The 19586-nt window shown below is 44.9% G+C and overlaps 1 protein-coding gene across 1 annotated transcript; it reads right to left on the bottom strand.

The window, feature by feature from the left end:
- Positions 1 to 110: 110 nt before the first annotated feature.
- Vps33a (VPS33A core subunit of CORVET and HOPS complexes) lies at positions 111 to 18350 on the bottom strand. The gene is made up of 13 exons (XM_048343015.1): positions 18226 to 18350; positions 16068 to 16133; positions 15582 to 15709; positions 13543 to 13729; positions 11483 to 11599; positions 10561 to 10735; positions 8868 to 9061; positions 7731 to 7857; positions 4759 to 4826; positions 3346 to 3483; positions 1952 to 2089; positions 1472 to 1640; positions 111 to 650 (listed from the first exon to the last, which is right to left on the bottom strand). The coding sequence occupies exons 1-13, from the start codon at positions 18325 to 18327 to the stop codon at positions 469 to 471; spliced, it is 1791 nt and encodes a 596-aa protein (XP_048198972.1). The 5' UTR covers positions 18328 to 18350; the 3' UTR covers positions 111 to 468.
- Positions 18351 to 19586: the final 1236 nt, after the last annotated feature.

Here is a 19586-nt window from a genome sequence, read left to right on the forward strand (position 1 = left end):
AAGATAGAACAAAGAAACCACTCAGAGACCTCAACATGCAACCACTATCGTCATGTACAGCCTAGGACACAAATCCAGCTGTGTGCTGACAGCAGATATGCCACTTCCGCTTTCACCTCTGGGGAGGCAAAACAGAGCCTGAGCTCTCTGCTTTATTTTAAGAGCTGTTCCCATTTGCATGCTTGCCTAAGCTACCCATCCCACTTCTTACCATATTTCCAAAGTTCTCAAATAAAGACTCCAAACTTAAAAACGTGAAAAAACCAGTGTCTCTTTTATGCATGTGGATTATCCTTCCTTTGGAAAATCAGGAATACAAGAGAAGCAGGAAGAAGAAGGCAACAGAGGTAGCAGACCCCAAAGCAACTTCTGTGCTTCTAGTCTCTGTGGGTTTTGGTTCCTTTCAGCCACTTGTTCAATGACAGTTGGTTTGTTCTGCAGTTCCCTTGCTAAGTCTCTTTGAATACCCTAGAAAGGTTTTTCCATCAGAGCTTCTATCCAGCTAGTTCCATTCATTAGTTTAGTTGTGGCGATTACATATTCTGTTCCACCATCTTCCAACTGGGAGAGAAACCGCAGAGCCGCGATTTCAGCAAAGGTGACACCGCCGAGGAAAAACACCAGAGTGACTCTGTTCTCTCCTGGTTGGCCTGCAATGTAAACATTTCACAACTCAAAAGTCTTCAGTACTGGTGCGTTTCTTTCTGCCTCTTAAGGCACTTTTTTCAACTCTTACGAATAGAAAGATCAGCTAGATGGCAGTGGCTCATGCCTGTAATCCTACTATTCAAGAGCAGTAAGATCTGAGGATCCTGGCTCAAAGCCAGCCTGGGCAAGAAAGTCTTTGAGACTCTTATCTCCAATTAACCATCAAAAAGCTGGAAGTGGGGGCTGGGAATATAGTCTGGTGGCAAGAGTACTTGCCTTGTATACATGAAGCCCTGGGTTTGATTCCCCAACACCACATATATAGAAAAGGCCAGAAGTGGTGCTGTGGCTCAAGTGGCAGAGTGCTAGCCTTGAGCAAAAAGAAGTCAGGGACAATGCTCAGGCCCTGAGTCCAAACCCCAGGACTGGCAGAAAAAAAAAAAAAAAAAAGCTGGAAGTGAAACTGTGGCTCAAGTGGTATATAGCACTAGCCTTGAGTAAAAAAGCTCAGGGACAGCTTCTAGGCTCTGAGTCCAAGCTTGTGGACTGGCAAGAAAACAAACAATAGGAAGATCAATGGATGTTGGTGCAGACAGTTCATCGGAAAGTCAGGAACACTGTTTTTGATCTCTCCCTCTGGGAGCCCAGGAGCCTCGATGGAGAAAAGGAAAGTGCTACACCCCAGGGAATAGCGCAGCTCTGGAGCTCATTATAGACACAGGCATCTGACTCCTAAGTGGTTTACAAATGTCTTTACAAAGCAACCTTCCAATACTTGAAAACCACACTAGCAGCACATAACTGCCCATGGACTGAGACTTACGTTTCTTTTGCAGCCCTGTGGGAAGAGGCTGGCGCTCCTCGAAGTGGGGCCCTGGGAGTATGCGAAGCACCTCCTCAATACTCCGCCAGCCCGGCCGGGACAGCAGCTGGGCCAGTCGCACGCTGAGCGGGGCATAACCACTGTACACATATGATATGTCTGTGGGATTCTGTGAGACAATGAAAGAGAAAAGAGCCTGTAAGCAAACAAATGGGAACCCTACTATGAGTAATTAAAAGGAACCAGAAGGAATGGTATGGGTTCCCAACTATACCCCCTTTTGGGTATCTCTCTGAATCATTCCTTAGATCACCCAGTTTGACAGCATCATTTCCTGCTGAGATTTGGATGGATACAACACATGACTGAGCTGCTTAAAAACAAACAAACCAGAAAGGACTTGTAGAAAGCAAAGTGGATGTCTAGATTGGGCAGCCTGGCTGGTTGTGGTGGGTTACATAACTAAGCTGCGCATCTTACCTGCTCATTGACATCATCCATCCAGAGGCGCAGTGTCTTCCGAATCGTTGGGTAATTGTTTCTGCCTCCTGTCTGTGGCTTTAGCAGGCCGGCTTTCTCTAGGTTGTTCAAGGTCAGTATGTGCTCATAGCCATAGGTCTGCAAGAGAAGTCATTGCCCTCCATATCAGATCAGAAGGGCTGCAATTCCAACAGTACTTCCAACAAATTAATCTGGTATGTAAAGGTCCAGCAGTGACCGTCAAATGGGCCTGAGGGACAGAGCAGAAGGAGAAACTTGTGCTAAAATGCCTGTTACTGCTCACCTAACTCCGTGTTTCCAACTCGGATTTCACATTTTTATTCTAAAGTCACATTTAGAGCCCAACCTAATGAGCATGAAATACATTAAGGGATCTAATTAGCTCTATAAAAGGATGGGGCAGATCTGTAGATATATTCATTCTGATAAGATCTAGTTATAGGGACAAAGAATAATAGACTCTGTAGAAGATTTTTTTAAGACAATAATAATTGTAGACTCTTCTAGGATACTTCCTATATGCTGGGCAGTTCTAGTCCAAGCACTTTATATTCATCAACTTTGTCATCTTCCAACCCCACCATTTGCTAGAGCTAGGGAAATGACCTGCTCAAGGTCCCAAGGCAGGAGCGCAAAGTTGGCTGGAGCAGCCGGTCTCCTCACTCTAAAGTGAGGAGGAAACATTCTTTGTCTACATGTGGAGGTGAAAGTCTGGAAGAAGGCAAACTTGCTGGCATGGGTCCCAGCTGGGGCGGAGGGAGGGGAAGGGGGACACATAGGGCAGGGGCAGGAGTGCTCATATTTTGCTTCATATACTTCTTCTACATGTTGCTGATGTAACAAACAAAAAAAATATGAATGCTTACATTTTTTTTCTATTTGGAGACAGGAACTGACTGGAGCCCAGGGTTGTGTTGAAGACTCTACAACTACATACTCACCTCACTTGTGTAAGCTGTTCCAATAGATCCCAGCACATAGTAAGTGATTAGGAAATGTTTGCTACTACTGTTAATTATACAAGCAAACAATGATTCTCAGAGACTCCAAAAAATTCTTGGTGGTAAAGAAGTAAAAAGATAGTAACTACATGCCCAAACAGTACAATTATACGCATATATGCATATGTATATAGGATTGTACCTATGCAAGGCAAATGATCTACCACTGAAGCCACATTCCTAGTACTTTTATTTTGGTTTCTGAAACACTTCTCAAGCTATCACTGTCCGGGTTGACTTCAAACTCAAGATTCTCCTGCCTCCACCTCCTGAGTAACTGAGATTACAGGTGTGTACCATCACTCCTGGCATGAAGTCTAGTTTTAGAACATGCTTTCTCCCTGGAAAGTGAACAATTTTAGAGTATATTACCTGGAGAATTTCTCTTTTATAATAATCCAACACTTTCTGTTTGAGCCCACTATTGCACACAGATTGCAGGCAAACCAGCCTTAAGACCTTGATCAACGGATGCTTTTGGGCAATACAGTCTTCGATGTAATTGTTGACCTAGAAGCAGAGTATATACATTAAGCACTGACTATCTAGTGTGGGACTTAAAGAATTTGATGTTTGGGCTGGGAATATGGCCTAGTGGCAAGAATGCTTGCCTCCGATACATGAAGCCCTGGGTTCAATTCCCCAGCACCACATATATAGAAAATGTCCAGAAGTGGCGCTGTGGCTCAAGTAGCAGAGTGCTAGCCTTGAGCAAAAGAGAAGCCAGAGACAGTGCTCAGGCCCTGAGTCCAAGCCCCAGGACTGGCCAAAAAAAAAAAAAAAAAAAAAAAAGAATTTGATGTTTATTATTATTTGTCTAAGTCAAAGATATGAGACAATAGCTCGTTATGTGTTCATAGCTCCCCCAAACCCTGTCACACACATGCTGGCCACCACGCAAACATGCAGGTTATCAGATCCAATGATAACAAGCCAAGCCTGTTAAGGACCCATATGCCTACCTGGTACATCTCTCTGAGGCCACATACCGAGAGGAGGCTGAGCGCTTAGGCCTTGTGTAATATAGTAGTTTCAAGAACAGTAGCAATTTAGCGTAAAGTAGCAGGAATTTATTTATTTATTTATTTGTTTGTTTGTTTGTTTATTTATTTATTGTCAGTTGGGCTAGAACTCAAGGCTTGGGCACTATTCCTGAGCTTTTTTGGCTGACGACTAGTGCTCTACCACTTTGAGCCACAGCGCCACTTCCAGTTTTCTGGTAGTTAATTGGAGATAAGAGTCTCATACTCTTTCCTGCCCAGACTGGCTTTGAACCAGGATCTTCAGATCTCTGCCTCTTGAGTAGCTAGGATTATAGCCATGAGCCACCAGTGCCTGGTTCTTTAAGGTGTTTTAATGAAGCCAAATATTTAAAGAAATAATGACAAATTCTCACAAAAAAGCATCTATCCTGTTTTTTTAATTTAACTTTTGTCTACTGAAGATCAAACCAAGGTCTCATGCATGGTAGGCTGGTCCTCTACACCTGAGCTACAATCTCCATCTGCAAATGCAAATATCTTAATTTATCTACTACAGTCTTAAAAAAATCTTGGATTTCAGAGCCCACATCTCATCTTACCAGGTACTTCAAAAACATCTTACATAGAATAATGTTATATATCTTTTACTTGATAAGAATCACTATTTCTTTCTAAAAATATTTGCTTCTAAAAATATTTAGGCATGGCTTGGGAATCAGAACAAAACCTTATCTGGTTATAACCAATAATGTTTAATAAGCTTTCAATTATACGTTAGAACAGTTATATATTTACCACATACCTTATCTGTGTCTATTCCAGACATAAATTCCTGTTCCACAGTTAATTTATCAAAGAAGTCTTCAGAAGCTAAAAAATGTAATTAGCAAATTTGCAACTTAGAATTTTAGTAAACGTTGGTTTAAGTGATCTTATATACAAAGTATGATAAGAAATAAGACATACAAAAAGGAAAAGCAAGTACCAGTTGTTCAATCCTGGGGCTTGGACTCGGGGCCTGAGCACTGTCCCTGGCTTCTTTTCTGCTCAAGGCTAGCACTCTTCATCTTGAACCACAGCACCACTTCCAGGTTTTCTGTTTATGTGGTGCTGAGGAATCAAACCCAGGGCTTTGTGCATGCTAGGCAAGCATTCTACCACTAAGCCATATTCCCAGCCCAGTTGTAATTATTAGCTGAGAAGTGTCTTCTCAGTGACAGGACAACCCTAGAACTCTGCCCTACATTGTACTTTGCAGACCAACTGTGGTACTTCGGTGCCATCCTCAGGATTTCCATACTGACTGGAGATTTCCATACAGACTTGGGATTTACAGGCAGATTCAGGACTTTGAGGACAGAGACTCTGTATCCATGAAAGTCAATTTCCCAAGCACATTTCACTTTTGTCACTTTCAACTAATTTCCTCTTCTGTTATGAAAACAAAGGACCAATTTTCATCTAAGATTCAAAACCACCTTATCTGGAAAGTACACCTCTGCTTTAATGAATAAACTCTTTGGGCTTAACATAAATTTTCTGAGCTTTTCCAAAATACTAAACATAGGTTTCTTATGCCAATTCTGCAAAACAATTTTTTTCCCTCAGAACTGAGGACTGAACTCAGTACCTTGCACTTGCCAGGTAAGTGCTTTTCCATTGAGCTAAATCCCCAATTCCAGAACAAAAATTTTCATTTTCTGAACTTCAAAAGGCTGTACAAGAAGGTTACAATGAAACATGTCTGTCTGAGGGCCGAGTGCTTCCTGATCACAGAAAAACTTTTCAAAGGAGAAGCAACAACAAAATCTACCCCAAAACAAAAACCAGAAAGACAAATTAAAATTCCTTGAGCACTGAAATATTCCTCTTAAGCATTTCCCAATATGGAAAAAATGTTTTAATTACCTTAACTATTTTGTTACATGACTAATACATCAACTGAGTTAATCACACATGGATCATTCTTTTATTGTGTGGTAAAGGAGACTAAACCCAGGTCCTACCAGTTGAACCACACTCCAGAGTTTTTAATTTTAAGATAAAGTCTTATTATCTTTTTGCCCAGGCTGGCCTCAAAGTATTGACCCTTCTGCCTCTGCCACCCAAGTAGCTGGGATTATAAGCATGTGCCACCATGCTTGACTACAAGTGAAACATTCTTTTTTTTTTTTTTTTTTTGGCCAGTCCTGGGCCTTGGACTCAGGGCCTGAGCACTGTCCCTGGCTTCTTCCCGCTCAAGGCTAGCACTCTACCACTTGAGCCACAGTGCCACTTCTGGCCATTTTCTGTATATGTGGTGCTGGGGAATTGAACCCAGGGCCTCATGTATATGAGGCAGGCACTCTTGCCACTAGGCCATATCCCCAGCCCCAAGTGAAACATTCTTAACTGTTAACATTCATACTCTTGTTTAATGATGAAAAGCATATAATGTGAAAATAGAGCTGACAGATCTGCGGTACAGCTCAGTGGTACAGTACACAAGGCCATGGTGTTCAATCAGATAAGGCGAAAAATACATTTAAAAAGCAAAACAAGCTGGGCACTGGTGGCTCACACCTATAATCCTAGCTACTCAGGAGGTTGAGATCTTAAGATCAAGGTTCTAAGCCAGCCTGGGAAGGAAAGTCTGTAAGACTCTTATCTCCAATTAACCATCAACCGGAAAAGGCGCTGTGGCTCAAGTGGTAGAGCCCTAGTCCTGAGCTGAAGAGCTCAGACAGTGCCCAGGCCCTGAGTTCAAGCCCCATGACTGACAGATAATTAAACATCGGTATTTGTTTGTTTTGTTTTGTGTTTTTTTTTTTTTGGCCAGTCCTGGGCCTTGGACTCAGGGCCTGAGCACTGTCCCTGGCTTCTTCTCGCTCAAGGCTAGCACTCTGCCACTTGAGCCACAGCGCCGCTTCTGGCCGTTTTCTGTATATGTGGTGCTGGGGAATCGAACCTAGGGCCTCGTGTATCCGAGGCAGGCACTCTTGCCACTAGGCTATATCCCCAGCCCTGCTTGTTTGTTTTTTACATGCCTGTAATCTCAGAGTTTGAGGCTACAATGCTCAAAGGTAGGAGTAAGATCCTGTCTCAAAAACAAAATATTGTTTGGGCACCGATGGCTCACACTTGTAATCCTAGCTAATCAGAGAGATCTCAGCTAGCCCCGGCAGGAAAGTCAGTGAGACTTATCTCCAATTAACCACCAAAGAGCCAGAAATGGGGCTGTGGCTCAAGTGGTAAAGCAGTAACCTACCCTTGAGCACAAAAGCTCAGGGATGTGCTGGGAATGTGGCTTAGCGGTAGAGTGCTTGCCTTACATGCATGAAGCCCTGGGTTCGATTCCTCAGCACCACATACACATAAAAAGCCCCAAGTGGTGCTGTGGCTCAAGTGGTAGAGGGCTAGCTTTGAGCAAAAAGAAGCCAGGGACAGTGCTCAGGCCCTGAGTCCAAGCCCCAGGATTGGCCAAAAAAGAAAAAGAAAAAGCTCAGGGATAGTGCCCAGGCTCAAATTCCAGGACTGACATATACAAAATCAACAACCCCCCATCAAACTATCAACAAAAGGGTTAGAGGTGTACTTGAACTTGTAGTGCACTTGCCCCCAACAATCCATTGCCATACGCAACCCCTGGCTACAAAATGAAATGAAGTGAAATGAGAAAATAAAGTAAAGTAAAATAGCTGACTTTCCCCAGGAAGAACAAGGTGCCAATAGCTAGCATGGTGGGTGCTGAATCAGTTGGCCCAGAATAAAAGAACCATGCTACTGGACACTTACTAGTGACATCTTTGATTAACTCAGCAATGGAGGTGTGGTTTGCGAGGGAGCCCCTTGCGGCTTGCATGTGGGGCAGCTGTGAGACAAACTGCTTAATCTCTCCCACCGTCTTGGCATTGTGCCTTTCCTGGAACAGACAAGATGGCAGCACCATCAGGAGAAGCAGAAATCCCTGAGGACGTTTCATTTATATGACGGTGAAAAAGAATGGAATACATGTAAATCAGTCCACAAACAGCCCTGACATGACACTGAATACAGAAACAGCAAAGAAGCTGAAGAAGCTGGGACCAGGCAAGAACAGGCAGGAGGTGATAATGGAGCCATGAGGGTAAGGACCAGGCAAGAAGAGGCAGGAGGTGATAATGAAGCCATCAATGGAAAAGCTCTGGGCTGCCAGGGACTTCACTCTTATTATCACCTTCTGCACATGGTGAGGTCCCCTGCCACCTTCATGTGGGCTGAACCCAGAATTTTTATCCTAGGCTGTAAATTCTAGTATAGGTGATTTTTTTCCTAGTACAGCTGGCTTCTTTATAAGTTAGGCAGGAAATCATTTAATGAAAGAAGATAATGGAAATGTTAATGATAATTATAAATTACAAACCCTTATGCTCCCACGCCTCCTAAAACAGAAGAAAACCTGAGGGTGTAGGGGCTTAACCTGAGATTTCAGCTACTTGGGAGACTGGAGCCCAGCCTGGGCAGGAGTATCTAAGATTCCCTCTTCACCCACTGCTGGGCACGCTGGACGCCCTGTCAATCCCTGCAACACGAGGAAGCACAAGCAGGACGACGCCCGACAGGCGTGGACATAAGGCAAGAGCTTACTCTGAAAATAACCCATACAAGAAGGGGCAGAAGCATGACTCAAGAGATAAGAGTGCCTGTCTAGCAAGCATGGGACCCTGAGTTCAATCCCTAGTACCACCATACACTAAATAAGTAAGTACAGGAGAAAAATTTAACACAACCCCTAGAAACTCCTGGTTCTCCTGCACTGGCAGACACCTATCATATTTAATGTCCCAAACTAATTTCCACCTTTGTGACCGAAGCTCCTACTATTCCCAGGGTAGCAGGGACCTTGAACTCCCACCCCCAGGGTGGCAGGATGACAACCAAAGCCTGTCTCACCTCAAACGCAGCTGAGATGATCTTTGCCTTTTTGCTGAGCACGGAGCCCACTGCATTGAAGTTCCTGTCCCGGATCTCGGCATACAGCTCCTCTGCAGAATTGAGCTGAAGCTTCTTCGCCTCTGTGGGGAGGTCCTTCCCACCATCACCCTGCTTCTTAGGTGCAAATTTCTCGGGGGGTAATTTCACATAACCTGGGCAACAAGAGAGAAAATATGGGCCTGTGTGCAATAACTGAAGAATCAACAGTTAAGTCGGTCCTACCAAAAGTGAGTTAAGTCTTTACTCTTGCTTAGCAAGTGCAAGGCCCTGAGGTCAATACCACAGAACCATTAAGTAAATAATAAAACGGAAATTATTGAAGGGAAGGAAGGAAGGAAAGCAGGGAGAAGGAAGGAGAGAGAGAAAGAGAGAGAGAGAGAGAGAGAGAGAGAGAGAGAGAGAGAGAGAGAGAGAGAGAGAGGAGAGAGAGAGAGAGAGGAGAGGGAAGGCAAGAGGAAGGGAGGGAGGGAGAAGTGTCCAAGCATAAAAGATGATTTCCAACCTCAAATACCACCCAAAACCAACTGGAGGTCCTGTCCCTTAGTGGACTTTGGGCTATAGGGAGCATAAAAGCCAACAAAACTGCCCAAAAACCAACAAAACTGCCCAAACAGCAAAAAGCAAAACAAAATTCCACAGAATACCACACGACTTAAATAACCTTTTGATTTTATCCATATATATACACACAGTATGAATATATTTCTTACCATGAGTTGTGCCCAAAGCAGTCTCAAAGTTGCTCTAATGCAAAGAACAGAAACTGCTCTGAGGTCCAAATTCTGGCCACTTCCTGTTTTCATTTTATTTGTTGATTTTATTCATTTATTTTTGTTAGTCATGGGGCTTGAACTAAGGGACTGGGTACTGTCCCTGAGGATTTGTGGTCAAGGCTAACCCTCAATCACTTTGAGCCACGGTGCCACTTTCAGTTTTCTAGTGGTTTATTGGAGTCCCCTGGGGATTTTCCTGTCTGGGCTGGCTTTGAACCGCAATCCTCATATCTTGGCCTTCTGAGTAGCTAGGATTATAATCCTAAACCACTGGCACCAGGACCATTTCCTGTTTTTATAAATAAACGTTTATATGCTTATTTATTTTCTAAGGCCCCATAGCCTCATCCGTTCTTTTCTAAAATGATTCCACAAGGGACATCCTCATGGTTTAGGTTTTCTTGGGCCAAGAGTTAAAGTTTTCTGCTTGGAGACACTATTTTTTTCGGGGGGGGGGGGGGAGGAAGGGGACAGTGTGATAGAGGGTGACACTGATTGGATTACAGGACAAATGTGTGGAGATTTAACAATGAAATCCCCCTTTCTATCATTAATATAAGCCAATAAAAATTGTTTTTTAATTTAAATTTTATATTTGCTGAACTGCTTTCTAGAAGGTTTATATTATCTTACACTTTGAAATCATCATAATCCTCATTAGAAATTGGATCTTTAAGTTCAAATAATGTCTAAGAATGTAATATAAAAGTGATAGCCTAGAGCAGAGCATGGCCCATGTGGTAGAGGCCCAGGCCAGCAAGCATGAGGCCCTGAGTTCAAATCCTAGAACTGTCCCCTCCCGGAAAAAAAAAAAGGGGCATGGTAGCTTCCATGTAGAAAGGTATTTCTGCATTAGCTACTCGTGGCACCTCACTTACTGTTCTGAATGCCATAGATTTCATCAATGAGACCTTCGTAGGTGAGTTGGGTAGCAAGAGGCGTTAATAAATCCACATTCCGATCGAGCAACAAGAGGTTATCAAAAACAGGAAATATTGAATTTTGGCTTCCTGTGAACTCTCTTTTCATCCTCATCATCATGTTGGCCACTTGCTGGAAACAAAATATTGGATCAGGTTGGGCCCTCCTGGGAACTAGCAGGTTTTAAAATTCAGCTAAAAACAGAAACACAATCAAAAAAGTAAAAAAGGAGAAAAACGGCAAGGAATTAGCAGCCATCAGAAGCATTTGCCACTGGCTGCCCATTGCAACGACAGCAGCCCGCACTTCCCAGTGAGGCACTGTCTTACTGCCCCAAACCACTGCTCCCAGCAGAGGGGGCGGCTCCCGGAGCCCCGCACCCATGGCTCTCCTCTACTGCTTTGCAGAAATCGTCACTGACCCTGAACTCACGTCCAGCAGTGCTAGCAGCTGGCCTCAGGGAGCTTTCCTAGCACATTATTATCTCTAGAAGGCACAGCATGACTTTCCAGTGCATGGAAACACTGGACTCAATGCAGCACTGTACTTTGGGGCTCAGTTTAAACAGCAGAAGCCCAATAAAAAGAAAGAGGCTCTTGTTCACAACCCAAGACTCAAAACTGGAAGGCTGAGGCCACCTGTGCTGGGAGAGGGTCCGGGTATGATGTGGGTCCTCACCCCTGGCGCACAAACACAAAGCACTCTGGGTCCTGATGCATGCTGACGCGGGTCAGGCATTAACTGTGGTACACAGAGGCCAATTCCTAGTCACAGAGTTGTTGACTGACAGGCTTGGTTGTGTTTGTGAAGTTTTCCCTTCCTCCCTCATTTGGAGGACAAGGAGCCCCCATTCAGCACCAGAAAACAGCTGGTTCTCACCCGAGCACATTCTCCTTTCCCAAAGATCTGAGGGATTGTTCCATACAGGGCCTGTATGGTCATCAGCCCCTTGGCCGCATGGTACAAGCTGGTCTGGTCGCCTTCCAGGTAGCACTCCTGCAGGGGAGAGAAGCCATGAGCGTTCATCTTCCAGGGCCCTGCTCAGTTCCTGGTGCTGTGGTTCACTTTCATGTACTTCCTGGTTTACTGTGGACATGTCACAAAGCTGCTGTGCCACAGTGCAGGCTGCAAAGCCAGTAGTCCTCAGCAGGGCCCAGCTGGGTGAGCCACACCCCTAGGTGCAGTTGGAGTTCCTGGAACAGAAGTCTGTGCCGACCTAGGGTTCTAGCTTTCACTGCTGAGTTTAAGCTGGCAGGGTGTCTCCTGAGGGCCACATGTCCCTGGGCACCGCATCAAAGTCTCACAGGACAACCTAGCACAATACATGGCCTTTTTTCCCCCAGTATGGGGGATTGCACCCAGGGTCTCAAACATGCAAGGCAAGCACTCTACCACTTGAGCCATGACCCTGGTCCTTTTGCTCTTAAGTTTGTCTCAAGCTTTTGCCACAGCAGGTCTCCAGCCTCAACACTTGTATCTCCACCACAATACTCTTTCCTCTACATCTGGGTAGCTAGTATCACAGGCATGTGCTACTATAAGTAAAGCTATCATTACAAAACATAGCTATTATTGAAAAAGTCCAATGGGAAGTGTTTACAAGGCATTGTAACAACTTTAAAATACAAGCTACACATTATATTATTGTAACCCACAATTGGTATCCAGAACATATTAAGAATTCAAGGGCGAGGAATGTGGCTTAGTGGTAAAGTACTTGGCTAGCATGCATGAAGCCCTGAGTTCGATTCCTCGGTACCACATAAACAGAAAAAGCTGGAAGTGGCTCTGTAGCTCAAATGGTGGAGTGTTAGCCTTGAGCAAAAGAAGCTCAGGAACAGTGCCCAGGCTCTGAGTTCAAGCCCCAGGACTAGAAAAAAAAAATCTTCAAAATTAAGGGAGTTGGGCATGGTGGTGGTACATGCTTATAATCCCATCATTTGAGAGGCAGAACAGTCAAGTGTTCCAGACAAACCTGGGCTACACAGCAAAACCCTGTTTTAAAAAAGAAGAAAGCTGAACACTGTTAGCTCATGCCTATACTCCTAGCTACCCGAGAGGCTGAAATTAGGAGGACTGTACTTCAAGGACAGCTTTGCAGAAAAACTGAAGAGAGCCCTTCTCAATTGATAACTGAGGTGGTATACACCTGCCATCGATGCCAGCTATGACAGGAAGCTGACAGCTAAAATGGCTGGATCAAAAATACCTAGTGCAGCTGGGCATTGGTGGCTTATGCCTATAATCCTAGCTACTCAGGAGGCTGAGATCAGAGGATTGTGGTTTAAAGCCAGCCCAGGAAGGAAAGTGAGATTCTTATCTCCAATTAACCACCAGAAGTGGAATTATGGCTCAAAGTGGTACAGTGCTAGCCTTAAGCCAAAGAATTCAGGGACAGTGCCCAGGCAAAAACAAAAGAAACATGAAATGAGCCTCAGCTTGACAAAGATCATGGAATGCAAATTAAGACAATATCATAAGCCACGTGTAATCTCGTACCTGTAATCTCAGCATTTGGGAAGTAGGGGCAAGAGGGTCAAAGGTTTAAGGACAGCTAGAGAGTTCCGGACCAACTTTGGCTCTGGTGACTTGATTGGGTGTCAAAAACAAACTGAGGGGCTGGGAATGTAGCTTAGCGGTAGAGGGCTCGCCTAGCATGCCTGAAGCCCTGGGCTTGATTCCTCAGCATCACATAAGCAGAAAAAGCTGGAAGTAGTGCTGTGGCTCAAGTGGTAGAGTGCGAGCCTTTAACAAAAAGAAGTCAGGGACAGTGATCAGGCCCTGAGTTCAAGGCCCAGGACTGGCAAAAAAACAAACCAAAACAAAACAAAAAGGGAACCCAACACCAAACAAAACAAAACAAAAAAGATCGTCATGCATCCATGTTTGTTCATTTGGCAAAAATTTAAAGTCTAATGTGAGGGAAGTGCCCAGCGTACTTTGAATGCACCCTCGGATTCCATGGACAGGAGATCGCCGTCGAATGGAATAAGATCTAGACTGTACTCATCCCTGTGGATGAAGGAGCCCAGAACGCCCAGGTCTTTCAACCGCTGTTCACAAAGCAAGCTGCGGCGTGGCACGAACAAAATGTGGAAATCTCTGGCTGGCCCACGTCTGTCTTCGCTGTACAGGAAATAACAAGTAAAATAGCTTGTGAGCTCCTTAGGGTCTGAGGTGATTTTGCTTACCATTGCCTGGTACACAGCAGGCACTAAAGAAATGCTGGTGAATAACTCAACAGCAATGTACACATGATTATATAAGATGGGGATAAGCAAAAAGAACTCTAAGAGAAGGACACAGGAGGATTCTATTGTTGTCATTATGTTTAATATTCTAGGTGAATTTCCTTTGGTGTACCCTACGTGGTTACTGTATATGATTTTGGTACACTGGATAATATATATATATATATATATATATATATATGCTTACATGAACTAGGGGAGGGAAAGAAAAATGAGGGTGTAACAAGTATGACAAGAAATGTACTCACTACCTTATTATGTAACTGTACCCCCTTTGCACATCACCTTGTCAATAAAATTTAATTTTTTAAAAAAAGAAAAGAGGGGCTGGGGATATAGCCTAGTGGCAAGAGTGCCTGCCTCGGATACACGAGGCCCTAGGTTCGATTCCCCAGCACCACATATACAGAAAACGGCCAGAAGCGGCGCTGTGGCTCAAGTGGCAGAGTGCTAGCCTTGAGCGGGAAGCAGCCAGGGACAGTGCTCAGGCCCTGAGTCCAAGGCCCAGGACTGGCCAAAAAAAAAAAAAAATAAAAATAAAAAAAAATAAAAAAAGAAAAGAAATGCTGGTGAGCCAGGTGCTGGTGGCTCATGCCTGTAATCCCAGATACTCAGGAGTTCATGAGACTTATCTCCAGTTAGCCACCAGAAACCAGGAAGTGGCACTGTGGCTCAACTAGTAGAGCACTAGCCTTGAGCTAAAAAGCTCAAGGACAGTGCCCAGGCCCAGAGTCCAAGCCCCAAGACCAAATTAAAAAAAGAAAAGAGGAAGTGCCACAGTGGCTCAAGGGGTAGAGTGCTAGTCTTGAGCAAAAAGAAACCAGGGACAGTGCTCAGGTCCTGAGTTCAAGCCCCAGGACTGGCAAAAAAAAAAAAAAAAAAAAAAGAAAAGAAAAGAAAAGCCAAGACTTAGACCCAGTTTGCTCCCTTTTCCCCCAGCACGAAAGCAGTGCTGCATCACAGACTTGGCGTGGTTTACTTTGATATTTGTGGTTATCTCCTTGCATTTTCTTAGGACACTTATGGGGCATTAAGCTCCCAGGTTTATTAAAACAGAACCTATGACTTACTGAGAACAAGTAGCTCTTTAGCCAAGCTAATGCAACAGAGTCTGCCATTAAAAGAGCTCACTCTTGACTCTCTCCCTGTGCTCTTTGAGAGTGGACTTCCAAAAATAACCCACATGCTTTTAAGATTTTAGGAGCTGTATCAATCAATTGTACCACAAAATGCAGACTGCAGAGAGAACTTCCTCTATAGATTGGATGCTGTATTAAATTTTTAATCAGCTCTTACTTACGTTACTTAGGAAACTCAAGCTTAGATGTAATCATCTGATATAATGAAAAATAAGCATTGGCGTTTCAAAACAATAAAACAACTAGAGAACTTTCTATTGATACAGCTTCAAACTTTTCTTATTTTTTGTATGAGACTAGGACTCAAACTCAGTACCTGATGCTTCTGCTCATTGGCTAGTGCTCTACCAATTGAGCCATGCCTCCAATCCCACAACTTTATACATTTAGCTATCCCAAGATAATAAGGTTATAGGTCTCAAACTGTTCAGAACACTTGATGAGTTTCCCACACCTACTCTACTATTTTTCTATCATGTCACAGTTTTTCAAGAGGAACAAGGGTTGGGGTTTGTAATGAGAAAGAACACAGTACGTTAAAAACCACACAAACATCTTTATATTTTGCCAATATAAGCACTGAGATACCTGAGCACGTTTTCAGCAATTATATCCATCAATTCTAGCCTGGGTCTGACAAAAAAAATAATATTCTTGACATCAGCAGCTGGCAAACGACTTCCTTTAAGTGTGAACATTTTTTCTACTTCATGTTCCTAGGAAAACATATACACAAAAGGTTAATGGAAATCCTTGCATTTCTCACTTCCAGATGCAAAAATCACTCATGCTCCCAATAAAATCAATACTAATACTTTACTATCAAAATTTAGACCTCCTCAAGTCAATGCATCAAGGATAAAGTTTCAGGACAAAGCCTGCGATGGTCACATAGAACAATGTTAGGATCAGCATAGACTATTGTAGGCAAAATGTTAATCACATATTAGAATCACTGTCTGTAACAACCAAACAGCTTTGCAAGCAATTGCTAAGAAAAAAACATCGAATCCCATTATCACTGCTAAACTTCAGAAATACTAATCCTTGAATAAAACCCAAGTAACTCATTACCTTCAGTAGTGAATACTGTGCAATCAAGCCAAATGGTCCCGTTAGGTACTCATCCCAAACTATTGCCTACAAGAGAGGAGAAACATTCTTACTACAGGTAAGAACTTAAGAAAGAATGTCAGCATCACAGCAACAGAAAGTAGCAGCTATATACTGTAGGAATATGATACATCTTCAAACTCAAGAGTTAAAAACAGTAACTGGTTCTGATCACAACGATAACCTAAGGGTTTAAAGGAAAACAGGATGTGAAACAAGTGATGCTACAGGAGGCTCCTAGGAAGTTGAAGAGTGAATCACTGTCATCACCAGAAAGAAAAAGCTATTCTTAGACCCGGCTTTATGAAAATCAACAATTATTAAGACCTTTGATATCATTATTCCTAACTACCACTCTGGGCCCTTGGATTTTTAATTATTTTTTTTCTTTTTTCCAGTCCTGGGGATTGAACTCAGGGCCCAGACACTGTCTCTGGGCTTCTTTTGGGCTAGCACTCTACCACTTAAGCCACAGCGCCACTTCTGGCTTTTTCTGTTTATGTGGTACCTGAGAAATCAAACCCAGGTCTTCAAGTATGATAGGCAAGCATTCTACCACTAAGCCACATTCCCAGCCCTAGTTAATTTACTTTGAGCCAGTGTCTCAATGTATGGCACAGGCCAAACTCAAATTACAGATGCTCCTTCCTCAGCTTCCCAAGTGCTGGGATTACAGGCATGCCCTGCCACGCATGGCTCCTATAAATATTTCTACTGCTAACAATCCCAACTTCACTTCTCATTTTAAAAAATTTAAATAACTGTAAATCAATGTTCATTTTCAAGAAACAACAGAGAGATTCCTGAGTACTTAACCCAGTTCCCTCTAGTGAAACATTTTACAAAATACAGTATTACTCAGGATATTGGCATGATACAATCCATGATCTTTCAGATTCTACTCTAGTATCATTTGCTGAATTTAATTTGGCTCCTAGGATTTAGCCTGCCATTTCTTCTCAGGGGTTCTACTTTTCCAAGACGGGTTTCCTGGGGCTCTTCCAATCTATTTTTTTTTCTTTAGAGTAGTAGAGTAGTAGTTCTGTGATTTTGGAGGAGGTAATAATACTTAAAAAGGGGGCTGGGGTGGGCGGAGGCGTGGCTCCGTTGGTAGAGCGCTAGCCAATGAACAAAAGTGTCAAGTACTGAGTTCGAGGACCCATAGGAAGGAAGGAAGGAAGGAAGGAAGGAAGGAAGGAAGGAAGGAAGGAAGGAAGGAAGGAGGAAGGAAGGAAGGAAGGAAGGAAGGAAGGAAGGAAGGAAGGAAGGAAGGAAGGAAGGAAGGAAGGAAGGAAGGCAGGCCATAGCCAGGCGCCAGTGGCTCATGCCTGTAATCCTAGCTACTACTTAGGAGGCAGCGGAGATCTGAAAATCATGGTTCAAACCGGGGGGGTGGGGGGGGGCGGAGTCCGTGAGACTTATTTCCAATGAACCACCAGAAAACCAGAAGTGGCGCTCAAAGTGGTAGAGCACTAGCCTTGGGCTGGAAGAGCTCAGGGACAGCGCCCAGGCCCAGAGTTCAAACCCCACGACTGACATATCCATAAGTGGTTCTTCCAGTACTTGTGAGGCCGCGGCGGAGGCAGGGGGGAATCATGAAATCGAGGCCAGCCTGGGCTACGTAGCGAGGCCCTGCGTCAAAAGAACAAAATACTATGAAGTCCCCGATCTGCCGGGCAAGAATCGTGTTTTGGGAAGGCCAAGTTGAAAGCCCAGGAACTGGGTCTTCCATTTGTAATCCGGGTGGACAGGCGTCAAAGCTTCAGAGCTCAGGAGGCGCGAGCATGGCCCGTGCAGTCGCGGGGATGAGTGGCACTGGGCCGGCCGGTCCCGTGTCTCCGAGGCCGGCGGCGCAGACCCGCGAGCGGGGAACAGTGGGCCTCGGCGGCAGCGGCCGTGGGCCATCACGACAGCTCTCTGCGGTCACCACGGTCGCGGTGCCACGCGACCCCGGCCCTCCCGCCTGGTCGCGGCAGCCAGTTTGAGGCGCAGGTGCAAGGCCCTGAGGCCCGCCGCCTTGGGAGACCTCATCCATCCGAAGCCCAGAGGATGCCGGAGCGGACTCGGCTTGGTTGGGTCAGGGGCGACGAGGGCGGTGTGGCTGCCTCTGGACCCTCACCTTGCTTCCCGCGCACTTGTCCAGAAATTCACGCAGCTCGCGACGCACGGCCTCGCGCAGCACGTTCAGGTTCACTCGCCCATAGGACAAGTGCGCCGCCATCTTGCCTGCTGCCCCGCCCACCCGCTCCACTGTCGCGAACTCTCCGTCACGTGATGGAGCGGTCACATGACCTCGGCCGCCACTGACGCATCACGTCACTCCGGGCAGCCGGCTAAACTGGTTAGAGTCGCCAGGGTCCTAGTGTCCGCCTCTTTCCTGGACTCTGGGATGGAATGTAAGTGGAGATTGGATGTAAGTATAAGGTAATCGCCGGGCCATGCCTTATCTAGGGCAGGAGCTGGGAGGTGTGGCCAGGTGAGAGGAAGTGGCTGCCTCCAGGTGTGCCAGTTATCTAGGTATCGCAGGTACTGGGCAGAGGCTTTTAAATCGGAGTCCAAGGCCCAGGACTGGCCAAAAAAAAAAACAAAAAAACCTCAAATTCTAGATTCTATCAAGCACTGACGTTTTATTTTTTATTTATTTGCCTGTGCACTGTCCCTGAGCTCTTTTGGTAGCACTCTACCACTTTGTGCCACAGCTCCACTTCTGGTTTTTTATTTATTTTTGTTGCCAGTCCTGGGGCTTGGACTCAGGGCATGAGCATTATCCCTGGCTTCTTTTTGCTCAAGGCTAGCACTCTGCCACTTGAGCCACAGCGCCACTTCTGGCTTTTATCTATATATGTGGTGCTGAGGAATTGAACCCAGGGCTTCATGTATACGATGCGAACACTCTACCACTAGGCCATCTTCCCAGCCCCTCCACTTCTGGTTTTTGAGTGGTTAATTGGAAAGAGTCTCCTGTGACCTTACTGCCTGGGCAGGCTTTGAACCATGATCCTCAGATCTCAGCCTCCTGAGTAGCTAGGGTTATAGGCGTGAGCCACCAGTGCCCCACAATCACAGTCATTTTTTATTTTAACCTAACTCAGTAGCACACATGCAAACTCTTCCATGTCTTATGTCTGAACTCAGTTTTCACAGTGTGTCTTAGCCTGCCTCAAAACTCTTCACATATAGGGGCTGGGGATATAGCCTAGTGGCAAGAGTGCCTGCCTCGGATACACGAGGCCCTAGGTTCGATTCCCCAGCACCACATATGCAGAAAACGGCCAGAAGCGGCGCTGTGGCTCAAGTGGCAGAGTGCTAGCCTTGAGCGGGAAGAAGCCAGGGACAGTGCTCAGGCCCTGAGTCCAAGGCCCAGGACTGGCCAAAAAAAAAAAAAAAAAAAAAAAAAAACTCTTCACATATAGGTGAAGAGTGTCAGCCTATGTCATCCTCCCAAGTGTTGACATTATAAGCATGTATCACTTCACCTGA

This window comes from Perognathus longimembris, chromosome 3 (genome assembly GCF_023159225.1).
Source record: "Perognathus longimembris pacificus isolate PPM17 chromosome 3, ASM2315922v1, whole genome shotgun sequence".
In the NCBI taxonomy this organism is placed as follows: domain Eukaryota; kingdom Metazoa; phylum Chordata; class Mammalia; order Rodentia; family Heteromyidae; genus Perognathus; species Perognathus longimembris.

What these genes read in the sequence shown, in the direction of transcription:
- Vps33a (XM_048343015.1), bottom strand. Translation starts at nt 18,327, where the DNA reads ATGGCGGCGCACTTGTCCTATGGGCGAGTGAACCTGAACGTGCTGCGC. An exon ending in GGAAAGGAGAATGTGCTCGG is followed by an intron (nt 10,736 to 11,482) that starts GTGAGAACCAGC and finishes TTTTGTTTCCAG; the next exon opens with CAAGTGGCCAACATGATGAT. An exon ending in ATAAAAGAGAAATTCTCCAG is followed by an intron (nt 2,090 to 3,345) that starts GTAATATACTCT and finishes CTTCTCTTGCAG; the next exon opens with ACCTATGGCTATGAGCACAT.